Source organism: Manacus vitellinus, unplaced genomic scaffold, assembly GCF_001715985.3.
Source record: "Manacus vitellinus isolate BGI_N305 unplaced genomic scaffold, ASM171598v3 scaffold_31_pilon, whole genome shotgun sequence".
Taxonomy (NCBI): Eukaryota; Metazoa; Chordata; class Aves; order Passeriformes; family Pipridae; genus Manacus; species Manacus vitellinus.
Window position 1 is genome coordinate 730,304 of NW_021940379.1, and position 23,474 is coordinate 753,777.

The following is a 23,474-nucleotide window of genomic DNA, read 5'->3' on the forward strand; positions in this document are numbered from 1 at the left end:
AAAGAAAATTGTAGGTGTTTAACCCTCCCCTCTCCTGGCCAGTAGAGTTGAATCCTGAGCACCTTTTGCCAGAGGAGGCTTTTTCACCAGTGAAGGGAATTAATTACTGAGTCTCATCTGAAGCAGATGTTGTGGGACCTTCTGTCTGATGTGGCCTCAGTAGTAGGAGCTGGTTTCTGCTACCTAATGCTGGTTTGAAGGAGTAATGCTGAGAAACTTGTGCCATCTTTCTTCTTCAGAAATACATGAGCTCCTAACTCAGACTTTCTGTGCTAGATCCTCTTCTGCACTTCATTAGAACCTTTTTTGTTCTGCTGCTCTAAGAAACTTCTTTAGCATTGGTTTAGTACAGGAGACCACCTTCTACTACAAAATGTTAGGCAGCCTGAGTTTGTGCATTACCATTACCTTCCACTATATTAGCAGAAGAGCAGTGCTAACTGGAAAGCAGGGATGACTTTTTAATGAGTACTTTTTGTGTGTTGGTACCATCATCATAGTCTTTTTTTATTTGTGGTTTGAGTGCCAGAGTGACTCAGTTTTACTGTTCTGTGGTTTTTTCTTTTACCTAATGATGTTTTACTGCCTTACGTAGCTCTCATGATCGCAGGAATTAAATAATGGCATATTCCACAAATTACCATCATAGTTTCCATTAAACTAGTTTCCTTTTTCTTCATGAGATTATTTAGTGTCACAGTATATTAGGGGCAGAAACCATTTCGCTTGGACTAAGAAGATGTCTGCTCTTGGATTCTCCTCCTTGTTACAGACTCACAGTATGATTCTGGAAGCACCATTAACAAGTTTGTGTGTTCATTTGTTTGTGCATAATAAACTGCCAGAAAAGACAGCTGTTGTTGGACTTGTCTCACTGGTGCTCCTTGAGGTTGTGTCCTCACAGAGGCTTTGCTGCCAAGGGCTCAGTGGCTCTTGGTTGGCCTGGGCAGGCTGGTCCTGGGCAAGCAGTGCTGGTGGGCTGAGAGCACAGTCCTGTGGTGAGGGTGAGGTGCCCCTCCTGCCACAGCCCTGAGCTCTCCAGGCTGGTGTGGCTGTGCCTTCTCGCCAGGCCAAGCTTCCTGCTGGAGGAGTTACTGCAACTGGTAAGGAATCTATTTCCTGAAGTACCTGTCTTCTAAATAACTTGAGATCATGACTAGTTGTGGTACTGCTTGTGGAACCTGCAGTCATTCACTCTGAATGTGATAAACGACTGGGAACTATGCAGTGCTTGGTCTTTGTCATTGTCCCTGGTGCATGTCAGTGACCAGGAAATACACTGACAGGCAGCTACCTTTAAAAACACGTGGGGAAAGTGCTGCCCCTGGCACCTGGGTACTCACCAGCCCCACTTCCTGCAGTACCTCAGCCCCCCTCGTGACAAATTCTCTTTCTCAGGGCTTCCTCATCTTTGTGTTTGAACACCTGTCCATGTAGTAGCTGCTGGATCTTCACATTGAGTTCTTGCAGGTCCTGAGGTTGCAGCAAACTGTCCACGGGATGAAGTTTATGGTCAGATGCTCACAAATGTGTGAGCAGTTTTTGCACTGCTTGAACAAAGCAAGATGTTCATCTCAAACATTTCTGTGGTTGCTCAAAGTACAGCCGTTTTCCTGCTGGTAGTTGGGAATATACGAAGTTGCTGTTTGTAAACTTGATTGAAGTAGCAAAGAAGTATCTGGTGCATTTAAAGACGTACTGCACATGGTAGGGATTTTTGAGGATGCAGAAATTTGCTTTTTATAATGTTGTTCACAATGATAATAATATTGTAGTGATAATAATAATAAAAGTTACATACTAGCTTGTATTAGCAAGAATATAAAAAGCAACTACACAGATGAAATGAACAAAGTGTTTGGTTAAGTCTGCCGTAGGCAGGACAAGAAGCAGTACATCTACTGGTACAAAGGAGATTTGGGGTTCTTGTTAGGACACATATTTTGATTATGAAAATCCTGAAGCAGTGTAAGGAGATTGCCTGAGTAAAACATGGAGTCTCCTTCAGTAGAGAAGTTTAGAAGAAGTTTGGACAAACACCTGTCAGAAAAGAATGAGTATAATAATGAGATAAATAAGAAATTGGTAGTTTCTAACTCAATGCTTTTCTGCTGTTATTTGACTTAAGGAAGAAAAAAAAAAGAAAAGTCTGTTGACAAATTGATGCTTGAGACAGGATGTCAGTTTGCAGCTTGCTTCCCTTTCCACCTTTATAAATATGCCTCAGCTGGCTCTGGTAATATATTTAAGCCCTGCAGTTGTTGTGGTAACAATATGTGATATTCTTAACCTTTTTTCAGTCTGCAGGGCTAAAACTAGATGACACCAATCTTAACTATAGTAGTCTAAACCTTTAATGAATATTTCCCAGTACTTTGTATGTTACTGTATGTATTGTGTTGCCTGTTGGCAGAAATGATTACTGCACAATTCGCAGCTGCCTTGTGATCAGAGTTGGACAAAGATGTTCTTGCTGAATTCTTGAGGGTCCTTGGGAGAGAGTAGGGTTTGCATGACAGAAACAGTTACTGACTACAAAGGACTGGCTGAGGAAAATGTGGAATGTAGAAAGTTAAATGAGGAGAAAGGGTGTACCGGAATCCATGGGACTAGGACTTTCTAGAGCTCACTTTAAATAATAATATTTATAATTAGAAGGCAAACAAATTTTCTGTGTTATTTTGTATTGCCTGAGGTTGTCAGTCTGGGAAGGTGGCTCTGCCAACAATGACTGTTCTGTTGCTAAAATAAATTTTATGTCCCACTAATTTCTGTGAGTATACCTGGTTCCAAAGACTCATCCTTCCCTTCCCTTTAAGAACAATTTGCAGCTGCAGGTAGCTGGATGTGGAGGTTTGTGAGCAGACAGTGCAAGTTCTTTGCTTTGAAGAGGATTGATATATTCTTCCACTGTCTAGTATGCATGTGCTTCTGTGTAATCTGCATATCAAACTTCAGATGTACCAGCTTCATCTTCGTGTTCACACCTGCCACCTGCTCAGAGAAACTTCTTTACCTGGCAACTATGCTTAGTGTGCTAGCATCAAATAGTGTGGCTGAGGAGGAAAGCACTTGTGTGTGGAATGCAGCATACATAAACAGACTACAGCTGCTCCTGTGACATCCTTCGTAGGGAATGATGTGTTTTGTAAGACTTTTTTCTGTTACTTTTGTACCCTCAGAAAGGGATATCAATAGATAAACAATGTACTTTTTTAAAGAATCTGATTCTGAATTCATAATTTGTTCTGCAGTGATGCTTGTGGCTTTAATTTCTGCTGCACAGTTTGTAAATAGTTTGATTTTTTTTTTTCTTTCCATTTTTGGAGCAGCATTTCTTAACACTAACATATAATTTCTCCCTTTGCCCCTCCCAGATTTCTTTCTTCGGATCCAAATCTCTTGGAAGAAAAAGTCCTGACAGTCCCATGTTGAGCAAAGCTGAATTTGTTGAGAAAGTTCGCCAGAGCAACCAGGCTTGCCATGACGGCGACTTCCACACCGCAATCGTGCTCTACAACGAGGCCCTGGGGGTCGACCCCCAGAACTGCATCCTCTACAGCAACCGCTCCGCAGCCTACATGAAAATCCAGCAGTATGACAAGGCCCTGGATGATGCAATCAAAGCACGGCTTCTGAATCCCAAATGGCCGAAGGTAGGGAAGTGTGTTTGTCTTCTGGGGAAGGAGTAACTCCTGTGGGGCTGTTGCTCACGTACGTAACACCCAGTGTAAACAACTGCATGTATTTCTGTACTGAAGTCTGGTTTTGCTGAAAGCTCCAGGTAATAATACATTTTGTGTTTAAAAGTTGTTTGACTTGAATTACCTGTTGGGTATTAAACAGTTTTCTGTGTAAACATACTGTTCCCCAGTGGGATCATGCTACTATTTTACTGTTTTAACCCAGCATGGTTTCTGGGTTGTGAAGACCAGACATCTGTTTTAATGTTTAATGTAGTCATCATTCGTCAGCATCCAGGAACATGTGGTTGCAGAACTCTGAGAGGTATCATGGAGATTCTCATTAGTAATGGAGCGATAAGGCCTTTCAAAATAGTGTTCAAAGAGTGTTTGTGTGTGTAGTATATTTTGGATAAACATTTGAAGAAATACGTATCTTGGCATTCTCACTTAGACCTGACTATGCAAGGAAACATTTGTAAAGAGTAAATGGTGTTGGTTGCCTCTTCCTCCTGGGCTTGCTTCCCACCAGCTGCCATTGATTGCTCCAGTAGCTGCCTCTCCTTGGCTAGCCCGGGGCCAGCCCTTCACATGCTAATCGATTTTAGCAGCATCTGCTCCAGGTTCCATTTCTCCTGTCAATCCCTCACACACCCTTACTAGCCACTTCAGCTGAAGGTGCAGTTTAAGAGCAGACTCATCACCCAGGTTCCTCTCCTCAGAAATTAGAGCAGGTAGCAAAGCATGGTGCTTTCCACCAGCTGGGCTCCAAACTGTTTTCTTTTATTTCCCAACAGGTCACTCTAAATCTCATATTTTGATTTCCATTGGTTTTTGGCTTCTAGAGAAGCCTTTTCATATGCTTCCTTAAGACTTGAATCAGTCCACGTTTGAAGAAACTCCTACTTTAGCAGGGAGATGATTTATAAACTTCTAAGTTGTGTTGCTGTTGGGTGGAGGTTTTTTTGTGTTGTGGGGGTTTTTTTTGTTTGTTTTGGGGTTTTTGCTTGTTTGGTTTGTTTTTTTGTTTTTGTTATTTTTTGATTGTTAAATGGTTTGTATTACTGAATGCCATAAAAGATTTTGCATATATTTTTATGAAGGACTATGTTTAAGAAAAGAAAATTTCATTACTGTCATTAAACTCTAGCTGTCCAGTTCAGTTAACTTCAGGGAGCTAAGGAGTATAAAAGCCAGGGTACCTGTGCTCAGTTTTGTATCCTGGTTCTGGTAGTGATTTACTATAGAGCTGACTTAGATGAAAAGTTGTGAAAAGGTTTCATAAAAGAATACTTTCAAAATGCCAGTCGCAGAAGTATAACAACCTTTGGAAAAGGTTGGAAAAGACCTGTGGATCAAAATAGAAGATAAGATGGAAAAGATTTACGAGCTAAAAATCTGTGTTAAATGAAGGCATTACTAACCATCTGTGAAATACAGAAATAATAGAATATGTATTGATGCAGTACTAAGGTGAAATATTTAAAAAAAAATTCCCCAAACATTCTTAATATAAAATAGCAACAAAAAAATGAGACTTTTTTCAGGTAGACTGTATCACTGAGTTAAAAATATGAAGTAACTGTTTTGATTCTAGTTCTGACCATGAACAAACTCTATTTCTTTGTTTATTTTTTTTTTTTACAAAAAGTCGGGTGGCACTTTTACAGAACAGTTTGAGGCTCACTGGTGGAAAAAGTACTGGCAGACCTAAATAATGGTGCCGTGATACCATGGCATCTGTTCTTGTTTTACTGGATCAGTGTGTAAAGGATATCTTGTTCCATGATGCAGTATGTTCATGTACTTTGAAAGTTACTATCAGTCTGCAATGGGAGAGTCAATGTAGCTTTTCCAGGCTTCCTGTCCTGTATAAAGCTCACCCCCAGTCCCTGGTTGTATCTTCCCTTTTATCTTTTCACAGCGATACCTTTAGTTTGTCAGTGCCTCACACACTCTCCTCTTTTCTCTCAAACTGTCAGAATCCCATTTGGAATCTTATCTCTGGTTTTAAACTTCAGTGATCCACTGGTTTTTTTTTCAGATCATCAGTATTTTGCTTCAGAGGCTGTGTCTTGGCCGTGTCCTCTGTGTCCACACGTGCATTACAAGTCTAATCTGGTCTTTTGTTGTCATGGTTCTTATGAGACTTTGTATGTAGAAACAGATTTTTGTTATCACTTGGGCAGGTACTTTAAGAGCATAAACATGAAATGAATTTCCCTTCAAGGCCTTTCATTGGCTGGATTGAAGGTCAAAAAGGTGTTGAACAGAAATTATTTGTAGAGGTTGGAGTCTGACTGCACTGCCTGCCTTCATTGACACAGTTGTGATAGAAGTCTCATAAAAATGGCTTGGCTGGGAGTGTGGCTTGGCTTTTATTTAGAAATCGTGCTACTACAGTAATTGAGATAATGAAAACCCACAGCTGAATGAACTATTTTTTGTCCTCTATATGTCCATTCCACTGGAGTTGTGATTTTCACACTCTTCTGCATAGTACTTCCCTTTTTCTTTGAATTGTTTCCACAAATCATCTGTAGTGACTTATGTTTTAGAAGAGAATGAAAAATTTTTGCCAAACTCTGTTTGTCATTAATTTGTCAGCTCCACAATGAGGGTAACTGTTGGCTTAAGACATCTGTATCTACAATTTGAGACCATTCACTGCCACTGTCTTCATTCTGTGTCATGAATTTGTGTTAGTTTGGTGAGGACCGGTTGCTTTAGTTGCTGAGTCTGACTGTGCCAGTCTCATCCCAGGGTGTTTCTCCAGTCAGTGTTTTTTTTCAAGCCTTCTCTGTCTTGTTTCTTCCCTTGTGGATTTGTTAATTTCTCTTCATGTGCTCTTTCTTATTCTTTTCCTTGGTTTTCCTGGTTTTCCAAAAAATTTAAATTAATTAATCAGCTTTTTTTTTTTCTTAGATGCCTGGAGTCCTATCACTGGTCCCCACAGAGCAGGGACCAGTGCCTGTCCATCCTCTTCCCCTCAGGAGGAAGTTGTAACTGCAGTGAGGTCTCCCCTTATTTTTGTCCCTCTTCCCACTTTACTAACAAGTAAATAAGGTGGTCACCCTGCACCCCGATCAGCGTGTGAATAAGGAAAAGTGTACTTTGGGGACTAATTAACTAGTCTGGTGTGTTTTGAACACAAACATTTCACATTGGATTAAATATCTAATCCCAGAAAATAGGCAGTGGTGTTTTTAAGCTCAGAGGAGGTGCAGGTGGTTGGGTGTCAGTCAGGCTGGGTTTGCAGTGTCTCTGCATAGTACAGGCATGTTTATTTTCTTAAGTGTGTGTGTAACTTGTCAGCATGGGACAACAGGAGGGCTCTGTCTGAAATTGAAAGCTTAAGTTATATATTTCAGTATCAAAGTTGCTTTACAGATTTTTTAAAAAATAATTGATTTTTATTGATAGGGAAGAACTGGAAAGATTGAAACTTCCATGTACAAAGTCTAAGCGAGTTTATTAATTAGCCAGAAGAGGGAGCTTAGACAGGGACAGCTGGTATTTGGTTTGAAAGGCCTAAGTTTTAAATACAGAACCTGACTTCCTTTCACTTAGGAAACTGAACAATTAATTTGAATGAAAGTTTTTTGAGACTTGTACTATTAAATGTAAATTTCTTTGTTTCCTTTCCTCCTTTATCTTGGATATGTATTTTGTTAATTCTTGTGTTTTTTTTTAAATTATCAGCATTTACAATGATAATGGGAAATATGACAATCTTACATGTGTTTGAAATAAATATATTTTCCTTCTTTAACCAGGCCAATGCATTAAGCTGATTTTTTTCTTCAGAGGATGACAATCAAAAACAAAACAAAAAATGTTGTGAAACAAAGCTGTGAAAGGAGACAATGTAGAAAGTGAGAAAATGGTTGTTCTTGCTTTCATGCTTTCGAATACAATTGTGTATAACTTTGAATTTTCATACATCTTATATTAATTTTCATACAACTTATATTTCCAGTTAAGGTCTTGAGTTAATTTAGGTTCTCATCCCCCATCTTCCTCCCTCCAGCCCAGTTCTCTCAAGATACTTTTTCATCTTTTTTTTTCTTTAATACTTTTGAGTCCTGCAAAATCTGTGCAATGTTCCTTGAAAGTAATAGAGCTTAATTTCCCTTCTTTCTGCTGTGGGCACACTGGTGTGCGTGTCCCCAGAGGTACTGCACCTAGCACTTGACAGCTTCAGTTCAATAAAATCTGTGGCTGAAAGTCATCCTCTTAACACCCTCACCCCAAAAGCTGTCTTTAAAGCATTATTTAGTGTGGAGTAATAAGCAGGTATGTTTATAGAAATGCATCTGCTTATCTGTGCAACTCCAGACATGAACGATGAGGAGGCAGAAACTTCAGGTCTCTTGCAGACCAGAATAACTTGCTGTGTGTGGCTGGAAAGTGTTTGTTACAACAGTATATAAACCTATTTGTGGTGTTTGTCTGAGAGGACCAGGCTCGTGAGTCCTGCTCTTTGAAAAATATTTTGTGTACATATCACTGAGAAATGCAAAGACAACACAATATTTCAGGAATTATGTTGTGTTTTGGGAAAACACAAATAGAGGCAAATCAGATCAGGCTCATTTTGTTCTTTGATTTCCCACTGAACAGTTTTCTTTGTTTTGCTGTTGATCATACTCTAGAAAAATTTTATTCTGTTTCTCTTCACAGTCATGCAGCCTTAGGCATGGTATGTGAAAATGGAGGGATATATATTCTGTCACTCTGACACCTGAACAGTCTTTCTTTAGTTCTTGTGGATTTTGAGATATTTTTAAATCTTCACATTATAGGAAAAAAATATGCTGTAGCTTAAATGGTTTAATTTTGTACCTAATTCTGTGCTAAAATGTAGATTTCATTACCAGGTAGAGTGCTGGTTTCAGTGCTGTGACAGCTAACACAAAGGTATGAATGGCCTACTGCTACTGAACAATTTTTTGGGTTTTGGCATTGATTTATTGGCTTAATCTCCTGACAGAAAAGTTGTTCATTAACAGGAGATGAAATGACTTTGTCAGATTTGAATACTTTTGGCTAATAGGACATTCTCAACCAAAGTTAAATGGAAGCAAGAACCACAAAGATGGATGTTTTCAGCACTCTGAGTGGTACCTTGATTTTATCTGATTTCTGTGTTCATTGTGAGTAGAAGCACTGGGACTGGTGTTTGAGGAGCAGTGTTCCCTGAAAAGTGCAGTGGGTTACTGAATGAGGGGGGGCCAAGTTGGCAAACAGAGTTGAAGATGAGGGTTCAGTAACAGTCTGTGATTATTGCAACTGTTCAAGCCACTGAGCAGGGAAAAATGTTATTTCTTAAAACAGTGCCACCTTTTCATATCAACCTGTTTTAGAGCTACAACACCTTTTAGAGAAAAGGTGAATGGTCTGGGAGAATGTAGTTGATGCAAAAGGAATGCCTCCTGCATATGTAAACTGAAAGTAACTAGGAAGAATTACACCACTTTTCATCAGGCACAAGTTTCTTTTATGGTCTTTGTCTCTCTTAATTTAAAATTAGTCGTCTCAGTTTAGAAATGTGGCTTTGTACTTGTAGATGGAGAAGAAATCTGAAAGGAGGAAGAAGGGGGATTGTGAGCTGTGAGGCCTTTGGGTGTTTGCAGTGCAAGAGGTGTTTAGATGTTGTCATCTGACTGTAGGGGAATTGAGCGGAATAGCTCACACTGGTATTTTGTTAAGTGACTCCAGCTGTCAGTCATGTGACCAGGCCTTTTACAAGTAAAAGGGACACTTGGTCCTCTTGAAGTTCTCCTTGCACTCCTGCCCAGCTTTATAAATGTACCCTCATGTGCTCTAGCAATCCGTAGCAACCTCAGAGTTTCTCAATGAATTGCAAGCAGTGCCCACCCTCAGTCGCATGTAAAGGTTTTGAGCAAAGAATGTGACTTGACCACATAACTTTTTTCATGAATAGACCTCTTGTTTTTAATTTGATGAGCAAGGAACTTTCCAGTCCTGTCCTCCAGCTTACAATCTGTCTTTAATTTGCAGAAAGTTGCATTCCAGTTTTTCAGACATAAAACCGTTCAACAGACTTTTTTGACTTTGCTAGAACTCGCTGTGTTACGTTACTGTGAGATTTCTGCATTTGTTTCTGTCTTTTTGTGTCACAGAACCAGAGCATAGTTGAAGTTGGCTGGGACCCCTGGAGATGATGTTGTGCTGCCCTTGCTGCTGAATGCAGAGTCAGCTAGAGCAGGTTGTCCAGGACATTGTCTAGCCAGTTTTGAATATCTCCAAGGATAGAGACTCCACAGCATGTTCCAGTGTTTGACCACCCTCACCAAAAAGTTTTTCCTTGCATTTAAATGTGATTACCTCTTGTCCATTCACTTCTTATCACTGACAAGAGCCTGGGTCTGTTCTCTCATTGCCCCCCATGAGGAACTGATGCCCATTAGTAGGTTCTCACTTCACTGCAACCTTCCCTTCCCCAGGTTGATCTGGAGGTGGACTCAGCACAGCTGCACACTCTGCAAACTTTCAAAGGTCAGGCAGGGAGTCGGAAATATTGTTTAACCCAGGTCCCAGTCTGATGATGATCCTTTTCTCTGTGTCAGGTGTTTTTCCAATTAGATATTTAGTTAATGAGCATCATGTAGTTTTTTCACAGCTTTATGGAGTTAATGTTTTTCCCAATACTTAAGTTCACTGGAGAAGTATTCCATTACCTTCTGCCATGGTTATGGCATCGCTCAGAGGAAAGCTGCTGTGCAGGTGAGATGTAGATGTTCTTCTTTCTCTCAATTCGTAAAATTGCAGAGCAGTACAAGATGGGAACAGGGGGTGGGGGCACAGTGGATGGATGACACTATAGTTATGTCATCCTCAAAAAAAAAAATATTTTCACTTGTAAGGCTTGTCTTTCTTAAGTAAATATACAGGAAAAATTGCTCCTTTCTAAGAAATCGGCTTACTGCCTTAGAATTTGAAAACCTTACAAAGGTACTCGAGTGTCAGCATCCAACAAATCAACACAATTTTTCCAAGCTCTTTCTGTGGGGTTTCATTATTCCTTTCTTTGTTTTCTGGAACCCTTTCGTGTATGGAGTAAAGCAACTTAAAATTTTCTTTTATGGAATCGAATTGCAATTTTTCTTCTTGGTCTAAATGCTGTAATGTAAATTTCTCTCCTGGAAGGTGCTGGTTTTCTACTCCACAGTTTTCTTGCCAGTGGAACTAGTTATGATGCTATGCAGAAATGGTATAGTGTCTTTTATTCCTCGTATGTCTGAATATCTAAAGCACAAATGCAGAAATAATTCTGAATTTCAGAAATGAGGCTTGATCTGCAGGGGTGGTAGTTAAGAAAATGTATGTTGTTACCTGCTCATTGAGATTTGAGCACATTGCAACTGGATAACATTTTAAGAAATTTGGACTGTCTTCATTTATTTACACAATATGGATTTGGTACCCCGTAGTTTTAGACTAAAACCTTGGCATGTATTGGTACCTCTTTTTCTCATCTCCCTAAAGCCTGAGGAGTTGGTCGCCAGATGATTTTTCTGGTCAGTTTTCAGCTTTTCAGTGATTTTTCAGTTTTATTATTCTCAAAAATGAGATATATATTCCTTATTTTTACTCAGGGTACAAGGATTTGGCTTCCTCATCCTGGAGATTAATTTCTTTGCTAATATGATCATAGTGGTGATCCAGTCTGAAGCTGTGGAATTGTGGAGGGCTGGAGTGATGTGTGGAGTGGTGAGCGAAGCACATGAGAGGGCGCTCTGTGCTCGGGGGTTCAGCAGGGACTGGGATCTCATTTCAGCTGTGTGTGTATATTCGCATTTTTTAGATACTTCTGAATGGTATTTTGTTAATTTCTTTCCACAGTCTGTACTGTCCGTGCTGCCTTTTCTGTTTGTTTGACAGCAGGCTGGGGTGGCTGGCGTGGCAGTGCTCACAGCTCTGGCTCCTGAGGCTGCAGTGGGTGTCACTGATGCTCAGCAGCACAAGGAGAGAGGCTGTTCTGAGTTGTGCTTTCTGGACTGGTTTGCTTTACGCTCACGTTGTCAATACACATTTGGTTTCTTTGTGTTTTAATTGTTTGCTCTTCTTTTGTTAACCTACTGACTATAAGCCCCTTATTCCCATTTATTTTTCCTTTTGCTGTATTTATATTATGAGCTGCTTTGATTAATCAGATCACCAACAACCATGTCTCACATGTTTTTGGTTTTGTTCTGCAGCTAATAGTCCTGTTAGGCTTTGCTATCCTAGATTTATCCCAGCTCTCTGAATTGATGCTGTAGTTCTGGTTGCCCAAGGACTAGAATTTGAGCAGCACAAGGGAGACTGTCTAGGATGTTGTAGATTATAAGGGCTGCAGCGAGCTCTCCTGTCCTTTGAGAGCTGCCCATAGGTGTCTGTGTGGCAATAAAGAGCAGGAGGGGATTTGAGGGGATTCAAGGATGCAGGATCTGTTTTTTCTATAAAAGACAGGAATGCTCTTGGATACCTGCATTTCTTGTTTGGGTGTACAGGCTGATACATCATGGCATGTCTGGGCATCACTGGATCCTCATCACAGATCTGTAACCTCAACCAATCTCTGAGGAAATTAAATGAAATGGAGAGTTTGGGAGAACAAGCAGACAGGAAAAAATACTAAAAATGGAGAAAGCAGGAAATTGCCTTGACTAACAAGTCAGTGGGAAGCACTCAAGGATACCATTTACACAGTGTGCTGCACTGTACCAAGGGCAAGAAAACCTAACCAATTAGTAGGGCTTTGCTGAGAGCTACCTGACAGCTGAATATGTCCGTGGCTTCACGTTGTGCCTTCCTGGCCTCTCAGTGCCAGCAGGGGTTTGTTCAGGTCACGTTGCTCCTGCCATCTCAGCTCCCTGTGGCCCAGTCAGATGTGAAGTGTCTGCGGTCATGCACAAGTAGGAAATGCAGCACAGGGATAATTGCTGCATTAAGCACAGGCATTTTCTGAGACAGGAGCATGATGACAGTTCAAACTAATGAAAACAGGGAAGAGATTTGTAGCAATTCTTTTTATTTCTATAAACCTATTGTCTGAGTCACTGCTCTGTTTGTTTCTGAGGGCGCTGAGGTCTGAACTGTTGAACAAAGGACGTGATGTTTCCCTTTTGCATCTTTGTGCACGATCTCTCCTTTGCTCCAAAGGGAAAATTATAAAGCCCCTTCCGTTATATGGAACAGCAGAAATAAATTACTGATAGTTTTGCTGTTATCCACTAATAGAGCATTTGCCCCATAAGTTTAAATGAAGGGTTGAACAGTACTGTAATTTCTGTCATATAGACACTCTAGTTTCAATTTTATTTTCTGGGTTTAAGTTAGTTTTGAACTCTTTCCTTTTTCCCTTCGGTCTGGAATGTCAGGTTTCTGTCCTGGAAGTCAAATAACTGAATTTCTCTAGAAGTTATTAGAAGTCTATCATAAATACAAGATTTTTATGCTCTTCAGTGCAGTTATTTTTGTAATTTCTGATGACTTTTCCAGAAGTTGGCAGTGGTATGCAAATTCCTGTATTGCTTTTTTCATTCTAAAGCTGTCAAGGAGCCAGCTCATAGGAATAATAGGTCATATGAATATTGATGTATATAAAAAGTATAATAAAGGCAGCCTTTTCTTTAGTATCCAGTATTTGAGACTGTTGTCCCCAGGCTGTGTATGTGATGGTTTTTGTTAGTCTTGCCAGGGGCATTGGTCTGTTCCATGTGCTTGACAGGCCTGTAAATGAAAACTATTCCTTTGGTTTTTCTTGTGTTAGATCTAATACAGTGCTCACTTCCCCTGGTGGAAAACCTATTTTTTATTTGGACAAATGTTAAATTGATGGTTTTATGATTCATTTTTAATGGACTTCTTCAAAGATGTATACCAAGCCCTAGATATTCTGGATGCTAACAAAGGGAGAATGTATTTTGATGAAACTGTTGTTAATAGAGGCTCATCTCATATGGGAACTCGAAAGAAACCTTCTTGAAACACTGCATTAAATATGTACTTCGAGCGTAATTTTCCATCCTTTTTCAGGGTGAAAAAGGAGGTTTAATTTTTGCCATGGGTTGTACAGTCTGTATTTTACTCACTGTGGCTGTCTGCTTGCAGGCTTCTGTCCTTCACAAACAAAACATAAAAAGCAGCGCAAGACAGAGCAGAGAGAGGATTGTGAGTTATTGTACAAAATATGAACCCACATCCTCACAAGCACTAGGACAGGTGTATCACAGAATCATAGAATCATACATAGCCTTCTGCCTCTTAGACACTCTGTTCCCTTCAGCTAATAGGTGATGTTGCCTCTTCTTCCATGAGAAGTGCCGTGGAGGATCAGACTGAAGGGCCTCGTTGTGGAGTTTAAGCTCTAGTGTGTGTGAGATGTTTAAGGAAACAGGAATGTTTTCCTAGCAAACATGTCTGACAGGAGCCACAGATTCAGGGGCTCTCTCTCCTAGAGGTTACACCTGAGCTGTTGTATCTGTGTTATCACTGATGGACTTCTCCTCAAGAACTGAATTTCTAAGCCCATTTCTCCTGTAGAACCATACCATCTAGTAGAATTCAGTTTCATCGTTTCTCTAAATGTGTGAAAAAGCTAGTAAAACGTGGTTTTATTTCTGTTGCCATGGTAACATTGAGGTTGTGTTTGCTGGACAGCTCCCCCGTGAGTTGGGCAGAGCATGGCTGGGTCCTGCCTCGCTCCATTGCACTTTTGGAATAACTCAGGACAGGAATTCTGGACAGATTCTCTTTTTTAAATTTTCTTGTTATTTTTTCTTGGTTCGTAATTCAGTCTTCATTGGTCCAAAATACAAAATAATGGTTCTCCTTTGCTTTTCTTTTACCAGATGAGTGGGAGCTGGGAAACAATCTTAGACTTTGTTGTAAGTGTAACCTTTAACCTCCCTCAGTTATCAGTCAGGAAGATCTATAAACTTCTTGATTAGCTTTTGGTTTTCGTTGCTTGGGCATCTTGTTTTGGCCCTGATAGCTCCCCTGCAGTGAGCCACAGTGTTACCAGAGGTTTGTAGTCACTAATGGCGATTTATTTTAATTGCCCTGAATCCTCTCCCATGCCTTTAGAGATAACGTGTCAAGCTTCAAGGCCTCTTACTCATTTAAATGTTTGCTGGGAACACGGACTGGCAGTCTCATTGCCGAGAATTCAGATGTGTGATGTGCTCATGTTTATTTTATGGTGATACATCTCGCTGAGTTGCCATTGTTACCAGGCTGTGCGAGGAAATTACTTTTTATCACTAGTAGGGTGGATAGAAAATGCGTGCAACTGTATTTCAGGGAGTAAATTTTTCATGATTATAGCCCATGGGTACTAAATAAAAAATGTCAGCTTCTTGGATTTGGTTGCACTATAAAAGTGTGCCTAGAAATAATGGCTTCTGTGGCTGTTTGAGAAAGGACAGCTACAGCACTGAGCCCTCCTAGGCTTAAAGCAGAAAATATGTGCACTTAGCTCAGAGGGAAATGTTTGGTATTGCAAGGTACAGTTACTGAGGCCTTGGAAAGCTGTAATGGAATAGGGAATGCAGCAGGAAAGGAATGCGAATAAGAGGAGCGTGTATAGTAAACATAGCTTTTTAAAGAGCCTAAATTAGTGTTTCAGTGAACAAAAAAGAAATCAGTTGCCTGTATGATTTCATGCCCTCCCACATTTGTTCTGCTTGATCTCACACTTGGGCTGCAGCACAGAGGGAGGATACTGATCCTGGAGTCTGCAGAGAGAGCAGCAGTGAGCACTGAGCTCTTAGTTAATGATCTAAACCAGCAACTCAGTCCTGGCTCAGACACATCCATTGTCTCTTATGCTCTCACACAATTTCTCCTCCCAAATCCTAATGCTTTTTTTCTTCTTTTTTCTTCTGTGTCCCCACACAAAATTGTGCTTAAACTAGACCAAAAAAAAAAAAATCACAGAAAAGTAATTTTTATTGTTGGCAATTTAGAGTGCTCAGTACTGTTAACTACAGTGATAAATCATATCTGGAACTATAAATATTTTTATGCATTTGTAAATATGTTGCATATTATGTTGGTTTTTGGTTGGTGCTTAATAAAAATAGGGAAATCTAAAATTTGTATGAAAATAACCATCTGTATTTCACTAATTAAAATTTTACTATAGCTTCTGTGAATTCGTGTTTTATAAAATCACACAATAGAACAGAAAGGAGCAACTTGAATGTAGCATCTACAACTCTCCATTCTGTTAATATGAGAAGAAGCCAGTTTTGCCAAGAAGGTAAGTGTGGTGAGCTCACTGGCTTTTCAGATGCAGAGGCCTCTGAAGGGCTTTTATGTACATTTAACTGAATTTTTTGCTTTCTATCACAGTGAAGAAGGTGATGTTTATGTTTTACTTTACATGCCTCTGAGAATGTCTGTATATATTGCTACAACTCCCCAAAATCTTAACAGTACCACATACAGAAAGTTTGTTACCTATTTATTTCCCTTAGTTTGGGGTTGCCCAAATCCCTCGGTGTCTGAAGGAATATTTCTCTACTAATGTAGGGAAAGCTAAATTTGCAGTCAAGAATTTGAGCAGATGTCCAAAACAACTGTTTTTTATAAGATAAAGCCCCCTCAGTCACTTGCACCAACAAAAGTTGTTTTGTTTTTTATTCCCTGCTCACAAAAATTAACCATCTGCTCATTAGAAGTGTTAAAAATGGAAGAGTGAAATGGGGCTGGTATGGCTTGCAGCTTTCTGGCAGCTGCTGAGAGATGTAAGTAGTGTTTACTACTACTTTTTGTATAATCACAGACTGGTTTGGGTTGGAGGGGAACTTAAAGCTCATATTTTTCCACCCCCTGCCATGGGCAGGGACACCTTCCACTAGAACAGGCTCCAAGCCCTGTCCAACCTGGCCTTGGACACTTCCAGGGATGGGGCAGCCACAGCTTCTCTGGGCAACCTGTGCCAGGGCCTCACCACCCTCACAGGGAAAAAATCATGAACAGTGGCATGGAGAGGCTGATATCAGAAATAACAGAGCATGTGAGCACAATTTGCATCCCAGCAATTCCTGTGCCACGTGCACAGCAAGGTCGGGAGTCTTAGTCGGGTGCCCAACATTCCCTGGCTAAGCCCTCACTGGGGGCATCTTAGAACTGCACAAGATGGCAGCTTTCAAGATGCTGCCAATAAACTTTAGGCAGCTGTAGGTTAACTTGCAGTCTGCTTTCCAAATATGTTTCATGTATCTTTGGAGTCAAATATCTCTTCAAGATGTTCTGAAAAGTGAAAATCAAGGAAATATGTTTTCAACTCTAGATTTTTGATACTGTTCGCTGTGCGTGAACTGGGGAACTGGCTGATGCATTTCAAAGGATTAATTGAGATAATTTTTGAATTAGCTTGATTGCATTTGATTATAGACTTAGTTGGGAAATAAGAATCCTGTGAAGATTACAGTTTTTATGTAACTAAATAGTAGTTGATGCTTAATAACCCGTAGTACTTGGAACATTGGCACTTTTCTGAAAGATAAATATGCTAAGTAAAACTGACCTTGATTTTTAAATGAACAAGGGTAATTGCTAATAGAGAAGATGATGAATTAAGATTATCTTTTATTGAGCTTGTCCTGGCACCCCCCACAGCTGTCACAGTGGTAGCCAAGCATACAGGAAAGGAGAACACCTCTTCAGGCAGGTGGAGAAGGTGGGTAGACACAGCTATTAAAGGACAGCCTTGTTAGCCCCCTCTATTTTTGCTGTAGCCATTCCAACACGGTAATTAATCATCTTGGGCTATGTCTCAATCTAGGGTTGATGCACTGCATTCTAATTAAACTCATTAGTGCTCCATCTCTATGATCACAGAATAACTTTCTTTTAAACCTTCTATAAAGACTCTGTCAGGAGTAACTTGCCAGGAAAACAGATAAAGAACTGAAATTCAGCAACATAAATTTCCTTGTATTGCTGGTACAAGTGAGGATGGACCAGAAATGTTCAGAACTCCCCGAGATGTCATTAAAACAAACGACCTTGTAACAGTCAGTCTAGGAGTGCTGGGTTGTCTCTTCCTTGTTTCAGTGTCTTTTAAATCTGGTATTTCTAAGGTCTTTTAGTTTATCTGCAACTGTGATTCTCTTCATATAATGTGTTTGTTTCCCCACCATAAGTAAAACGGAAAATACATAATCCTGGAGGATCATATGTGACAATTAATTGATCAGAGATTTTTCCAATGGAAGAGGTAGTATAAACAAAACATGGACATTTCAGTGTGGGAAGCACTACATAGTTATGTGTATATATAATTATTAATATTAATATAAACAAAATATTTAGTTTAAACACTGGTCATTGCTGGGAAAAAAAGCTAAAATAATCATTATTTAATAATAATACTGGGTGAAAAGGAAGTCATGGGCATTAACTGTGTCTCTATCGTGACCTTTCCAAAAGGGCTCTGAAGTGACTGTCAGTAGCCACAGTTCCTGAGAGCAGCTGCCCAGTGCCAAACACAGCATCTGGGCTCAGGAACCTTTAGTCAGGGCAGGCAACAGGAAAAGGTGCTTTTTCATTTAGGAGCGGGGTGACTTGAAATCATGCAAATGCCCTCATTTTTCTGTTCTGGAACGCTGGTATCTGGAAACGCTCTGATGGCAGCAAAGAAGATTTCAATGGAATCGCTGTATCTAGAAATGCAAGTACTGTCTTGGGAGAAATGGATTTATGGGCTGCTGCTGCCTCGAGCCAACGTGCCTGTTAATTTGTGATAGACGTAGCTTCTGGCTTTGTCCTGTTTCTGTGGGTAACCTTTGAGTGACCCTTGGCTGATGAGTGAGTTGGCTCTCTTGCACGTGGAACTACTTTGCATGAGAGGAAAACTGAAATTTTCATTTTGAAACCTCAATGTGTTGCAATTTTTCTCCACCTTTTGCTGCCTTGCAGGTGACAATTAAGCCCTATTTGAGCGAAATGTGACCTGAAAACTGTGTTTTTCACCTCTGTTAGAGAAATTATTGCAGGGAAATCTTACAGCTTTGTCTCTCATCATGACTTTGTTTACCAATTGCAGTATCTGTACGTGTACTTCCTTCTGGGTGCCTGTTTTGGGATTGATAAAAGGAGATGAAGCAGAGACCCAGTTCTGGTAAATTCTAGGGTCTAACCCTGCAGCAGTTCCTGACTCTAGGGCTTTCCACATCACCTCTGACTGTGTAAGTCATGGGTCTTTGATCTTGACGTATGTTTGCCTTTCTTTAAAAGGTTTTAAAAGATTTTGGACCTGAATATTTTTCAGATACTAGAATTATTTTTCTTCTGATTTGTCCTATAGTGTAAACCCTATTTTCTTAAGTGTGCCAAAGAGCTTCCGTGCTGTTGAGGCAGTGGCAAGTAATGAGTATCACACAAGATGAGACATTGATCTCATCTCCAGGGAACAATCAATCTGTACTGTGCCACCTACTATTACCCTTAGCAAAGAAAAACAAACGTAGCTTTCTTTGGGAAATGCAGATTTTCCACTTCCAGGTTGTTAAAGAGTTAAAAACCCACTGTGAATAAAAGGAAAAAGGGTTGTTCTGCTGAGAAGTAACTGAGTAGTTACAGCCTTGAGCAAAGAGAAAATGTTTGCAGGCAGGATAGAACATAAGCAATTTAGGAATGATTTGAAAGCTGTTTTCAAGTAATGGGAAGTAGAATGGGTGTGAGTGGGAGAAAACGCAGCACAATAGATGAAACATCGAACAAGGTTTTGCAAGCGGAAAACTTTTTGGGCTGGAAGTGAGTGCCGTTCCCCACGGGGATGCTGGGGCTCTGTTTTGGTGGTCTGTACAGTAGAGACTGAGCTTTGGCAAGCTGAGGAGTGCATGATGTCATTGGATGCAGAACACATGCACGGAGAGCCAGGAACTGCTGTTCGCGCCGCAGCACTGCCAGATGTGTGCGCTGGAACGCGCTCGGAAAAATGGAAAAACCATCTATAAAGATGCTGAGAAATGTCCTGTGCTGAGCCTGGTCTCAGCCACAGTATGTGCTGAGTACAGATACGCTCTGTGGGATTTCTCAGTCCTGGAGCCCGAGTTCTGTTCTCAGGGGCAGTCCGTGTAGAAATGCCTTTCCCATTTTTTTCTGTTGTTCAGAGATGAGCTCTGAGAAACTCCTGTTTTATCCAGAAAATGTATCTAGAGCTTCTTTGTATGATTTGCAGCAGAGGAGAACCAAAGGAATCCATTCACTCCAATTTCTACTCGTACTTCCTATTAAGAATGGTTCCACCATGCCAGCAATTGGTCTCTATACTGATGCACAGCTCTCTCTGCAGATTAACCAGCCTCCAGGAATTATTTGAATCTCTTACTCAACAATGCTTCACATGCAATAAAAACAAAGGTGGGTTTAAGGGGTTTTGTATTTCAGGGTGAAAATATGTATTTCTTTCCTAGATTTTTTTTGTCCCCTAGATTTTGAGGTCAACTAAGAGTATTTGTATTTGTTACAGAGTGTGTTACCTCGTTATTGGTGTACAAAGACTTAAATATAGCTTGGCTTCTTCCTTTTGCAGAGGCTCTAATTAAAGGGAGGAGGGGAGCTGCTGGAAGGCAGCAACAGGAGAATGCCTACAGAAAGTCAGAAATTTCTCATCCAAATGGGACAGTGCTTCAAGCATGAGAGATTTTTTTATATTTCATTTATATTTTATGTTTACTGATGATTTTTCCTGCTAAAAGGATCATTGCTAAGAAATAGTATTATAATTTTGCTGGTCTGTACACAAGACTACAGACAAGTCTCCTGTATTAGTCACGCAGGTGAATTGCTACTCTGGAATCTTTGGAACTGTACCGTTCTGAGTGGTCTGTTTAAGGTTACTCTAATCGTTGCCTCAGAGGAATGTGAGATCTATAACTTGCTGGGAGATTAAGATTTTACACTTGTTGAGTAGGAATCGTTCTGCCGAGCTCAGAGACTATACCCCAAAAGGGATCTGGTTCCTCCTCTTTGGGCTGCCCAGGCATTTCTGGTGAGGACTGGTGGCGGCAGCGAGACCACAGCCTTGCAAGTGTCACTGTGCTTGGATAGGTGTGATAAGTGCTCTCAGACTTCAGACTCCAAGGCATAAACTTCTAACAAGTGGCGTCAGAAAGGAGTTTTCTTCCTCATAAATAAGATGCACGATTTGCCGTCTTCTTCGTTCTGCAGAAGGAGGATCTACAAGAGGTATGTTCCCAGACTGATTGGGCTGACTTTGTCTGTTCTGTCAGAAGGAGCAAGACCCAGCAAGCTAAATGACTGATTTAATCAGCCAGGCCAGATTTAGGGAACAACTTGTCTAATATCTGGTCTGGGGTTCCTGTAGCAGCTCAGTTCAGTCTAGCAACAGGAACTCCTTCTCTTTTATTTCTCATTCTTTTTAATTTTTATTTAAATTGAGCCTGGAATTATTTGGAATAAACCATTGTAAAACTATTTTAGTTTTAGGACATTAAAGTCGTGGTTGTTAGGCCTAAGCCTTTACACAGGCTAATTAGAAGGAGAAGGATAACAGTAAGCTTCTCTGAAGTGTAAATCTGAGCTTATTGGCAGCACTTTACCTAAACTCTGATGCTTACATCAGGTAGCGATGTGGAAACCTGACAGTCACTGCATTTCTGACAGCCTGCCACGATGTCATGTAGAACAGAGTGAAAGTGTGTTCCCAGGCAGAAGAATTTATCAGCATAATTTGTCTCTCTTTTGTCTGTCATCGCTTCTACATGGAGGATATAAAGAAGGCATCGTGTAACAGTGAAATTCAAGATCTGTAGAGTCTTTTCCGTTTCTCCTAGATCTTAATAATTCACAAAGTATTTAGGCAATTCTTCCCCTTTATTATTTTTGCTTGTACCAGTCAGGTAATTCCTTCCCACACTTGCTCTTTTAATGTTTTTGACACACATTCAGAACTTGCTGTCAGCGGTACTGCATATCAGATACTTTCCACAATCTTTTTTCCATCTATAATTACTTATTACATTTCAGTTCTAATTGTGTTTTCTGCGCTGCACAATGGCTTTTGGGGCCTGGGCATTGGGCTGTGTGTGGGATGCCAGAGTCCTTGTTCTGAGGGCTCCAGACCTGTCAGCAGGGGTGTTCTGGGAAAACAGATACTGTTACTCTTTCCTGTTTGCCCTGAGCCTGTGCAAAGAGTCCCTGTTTCTGAGGTATCCGCTGATAATCTCACTTTTTAAATGGCAAAATGTGTGCTGGAGAAAAAGAAAGGTGAAATGAGTATGGGTGACTCTTCCAGACTGTGTTCGTACTTTTGGGTTGGCTGTGGGGTCACAAAAATAGATTATGGAGTAAACTTCCATTTACATAACCTTGTAAAAAGTATCTAAAATCAATCTCTTATCATCAGTAAACACTTTCATGTAGATGCAGATTGCATTTTTTCTTATTTTTATTTCTTGCGAGTAGCTCACCCCTCACCTTTCCTGTCAGGCACGAATGGAAATTGCTGCATGGTTGGCTCCTTCTGTTTCTCTGTGTAGACAAATTTTAGTACCTCTCTAAGCCTTATGCTCTTCCAGTGCTGAATGTTTGAGCACATGAAGGTAAATGAAGCAGCTGTGTACTTTTGTATTGTTAGGCTGGAGCCAACAGATGTCCTTGTTATTCTTAAATGCTCTCAAAACTTTATGCTGAAAAATGCCATTGAAGTCTGGTTCTGACTAAATGTTGTGTGATGTTGCAGTGTGCTGGCTTCTCTGCTGTAGGACAAAGCTGACTGAAAGGGTTTCAAGTTTTTGTTTTGAGGTCGGGAGCAGATCTGGGCTGACAGTGGTGTCAGTGATAAGGATAGTGTAAGTCAAACCTCCATCTGGACATGCTTCTTCACAGCAAGCTGCACTAGATGATTGTTGTAGGTCCCTTCCAACTGGAACTATTCTATTCTAAGAATCTTAGATGTGACTCCTCAGAGAGGCCAAATTGTCTCTGCTCCAATGAATTCAGTGATGCTGGAGAGTTTTACAGCAGCTTAAGGTTGCTTCCGACTTTTGAAATGGTTACCTCTGACATGGCAGTGACAAGGCATTCTTCAGATTAACTGTAGCCTACAGTAAGAACTGCTCTTCGAACATCTTTCTGAAGAAGATTTATCTGATTTTGGTTTTAAGACCTCGTTGGCTGTGTGTCTGTAGACACTTTGTCATTGTACAGAAGTTCAGATTATTCCTGTCCTCTGTTCTCTTACTTCTGCAGCAATGAAAAGGGCAGCTGTGAGCTGCAGCACGCTGTGCTTTGGGGAGAAATGGTGCTACATATGGATGAATTGTGTCACATCTCTTATTCATACAGTCCTGACTGAAAATGTGAACAGACACAAACAAAATTCCTGGTCCACATTTTACAAGGAAGTTCAGCAGTAGAACTGCCTATCATTCTAAATCAGTAAGAGAAGACTCCTTGGAGAGTTCTAAGTGCTGTTTCTGACTGTTACAGGATCTTTTGCTGAGTATCTCAGGGCTCAGGAGTAGGATAACTGGTGTAACGTACCTACATTTCCACTGTGCGAAAGAGAAATTTTGAATAGACAAAACAGACCTTTTACAGTACAATAGTTTTATTGTGTAGCCCTTTCAGAGGAAAGAAAAAAAGAATTTTAAATGAAACTTTGCATGCGCTTCTATGATTTCTTTAAATTTAGAAAGTATGTTCTGTGTCCTGAAAAATGGGACAAATTTAATGTGCAGAGTATGTCACCAAATTCTGTAACTTCCTCCCTGCTAACCTGTGAGCTCCAGAACAGGTATT

At 40.4% G+C, this 23,474-nt stretch overlaps 1 protein-coding gene across 2 annotated transcripts in view; it reads left to right on the forward strand.

The window, feature by feature from the left end:
* Positions 1-3,387: 3,387 nt before the first annotated feature.
* TTC28 (tetratricopeptide repeat domain 28) overlaps positions 3,388-23,474 on the forward strand; it is a 113,608-nt gene continuing 93,521 nt past the window's right edge. For both annotated transcript variants that reach the window (XM_018076237.2, XM_018076239.2), the window contains exon 1: positions 3,388-3,656. In XM_018076237.2, coding sequence (XP_017931726.2) covers positions 3,429-3,656 — 228 coding nt within the window. In that variant the 5' untranslated portion in view covers positions 3,388-3,428. The remainder of the gene's footprint in view (positions 3,657-23,474) is intronic.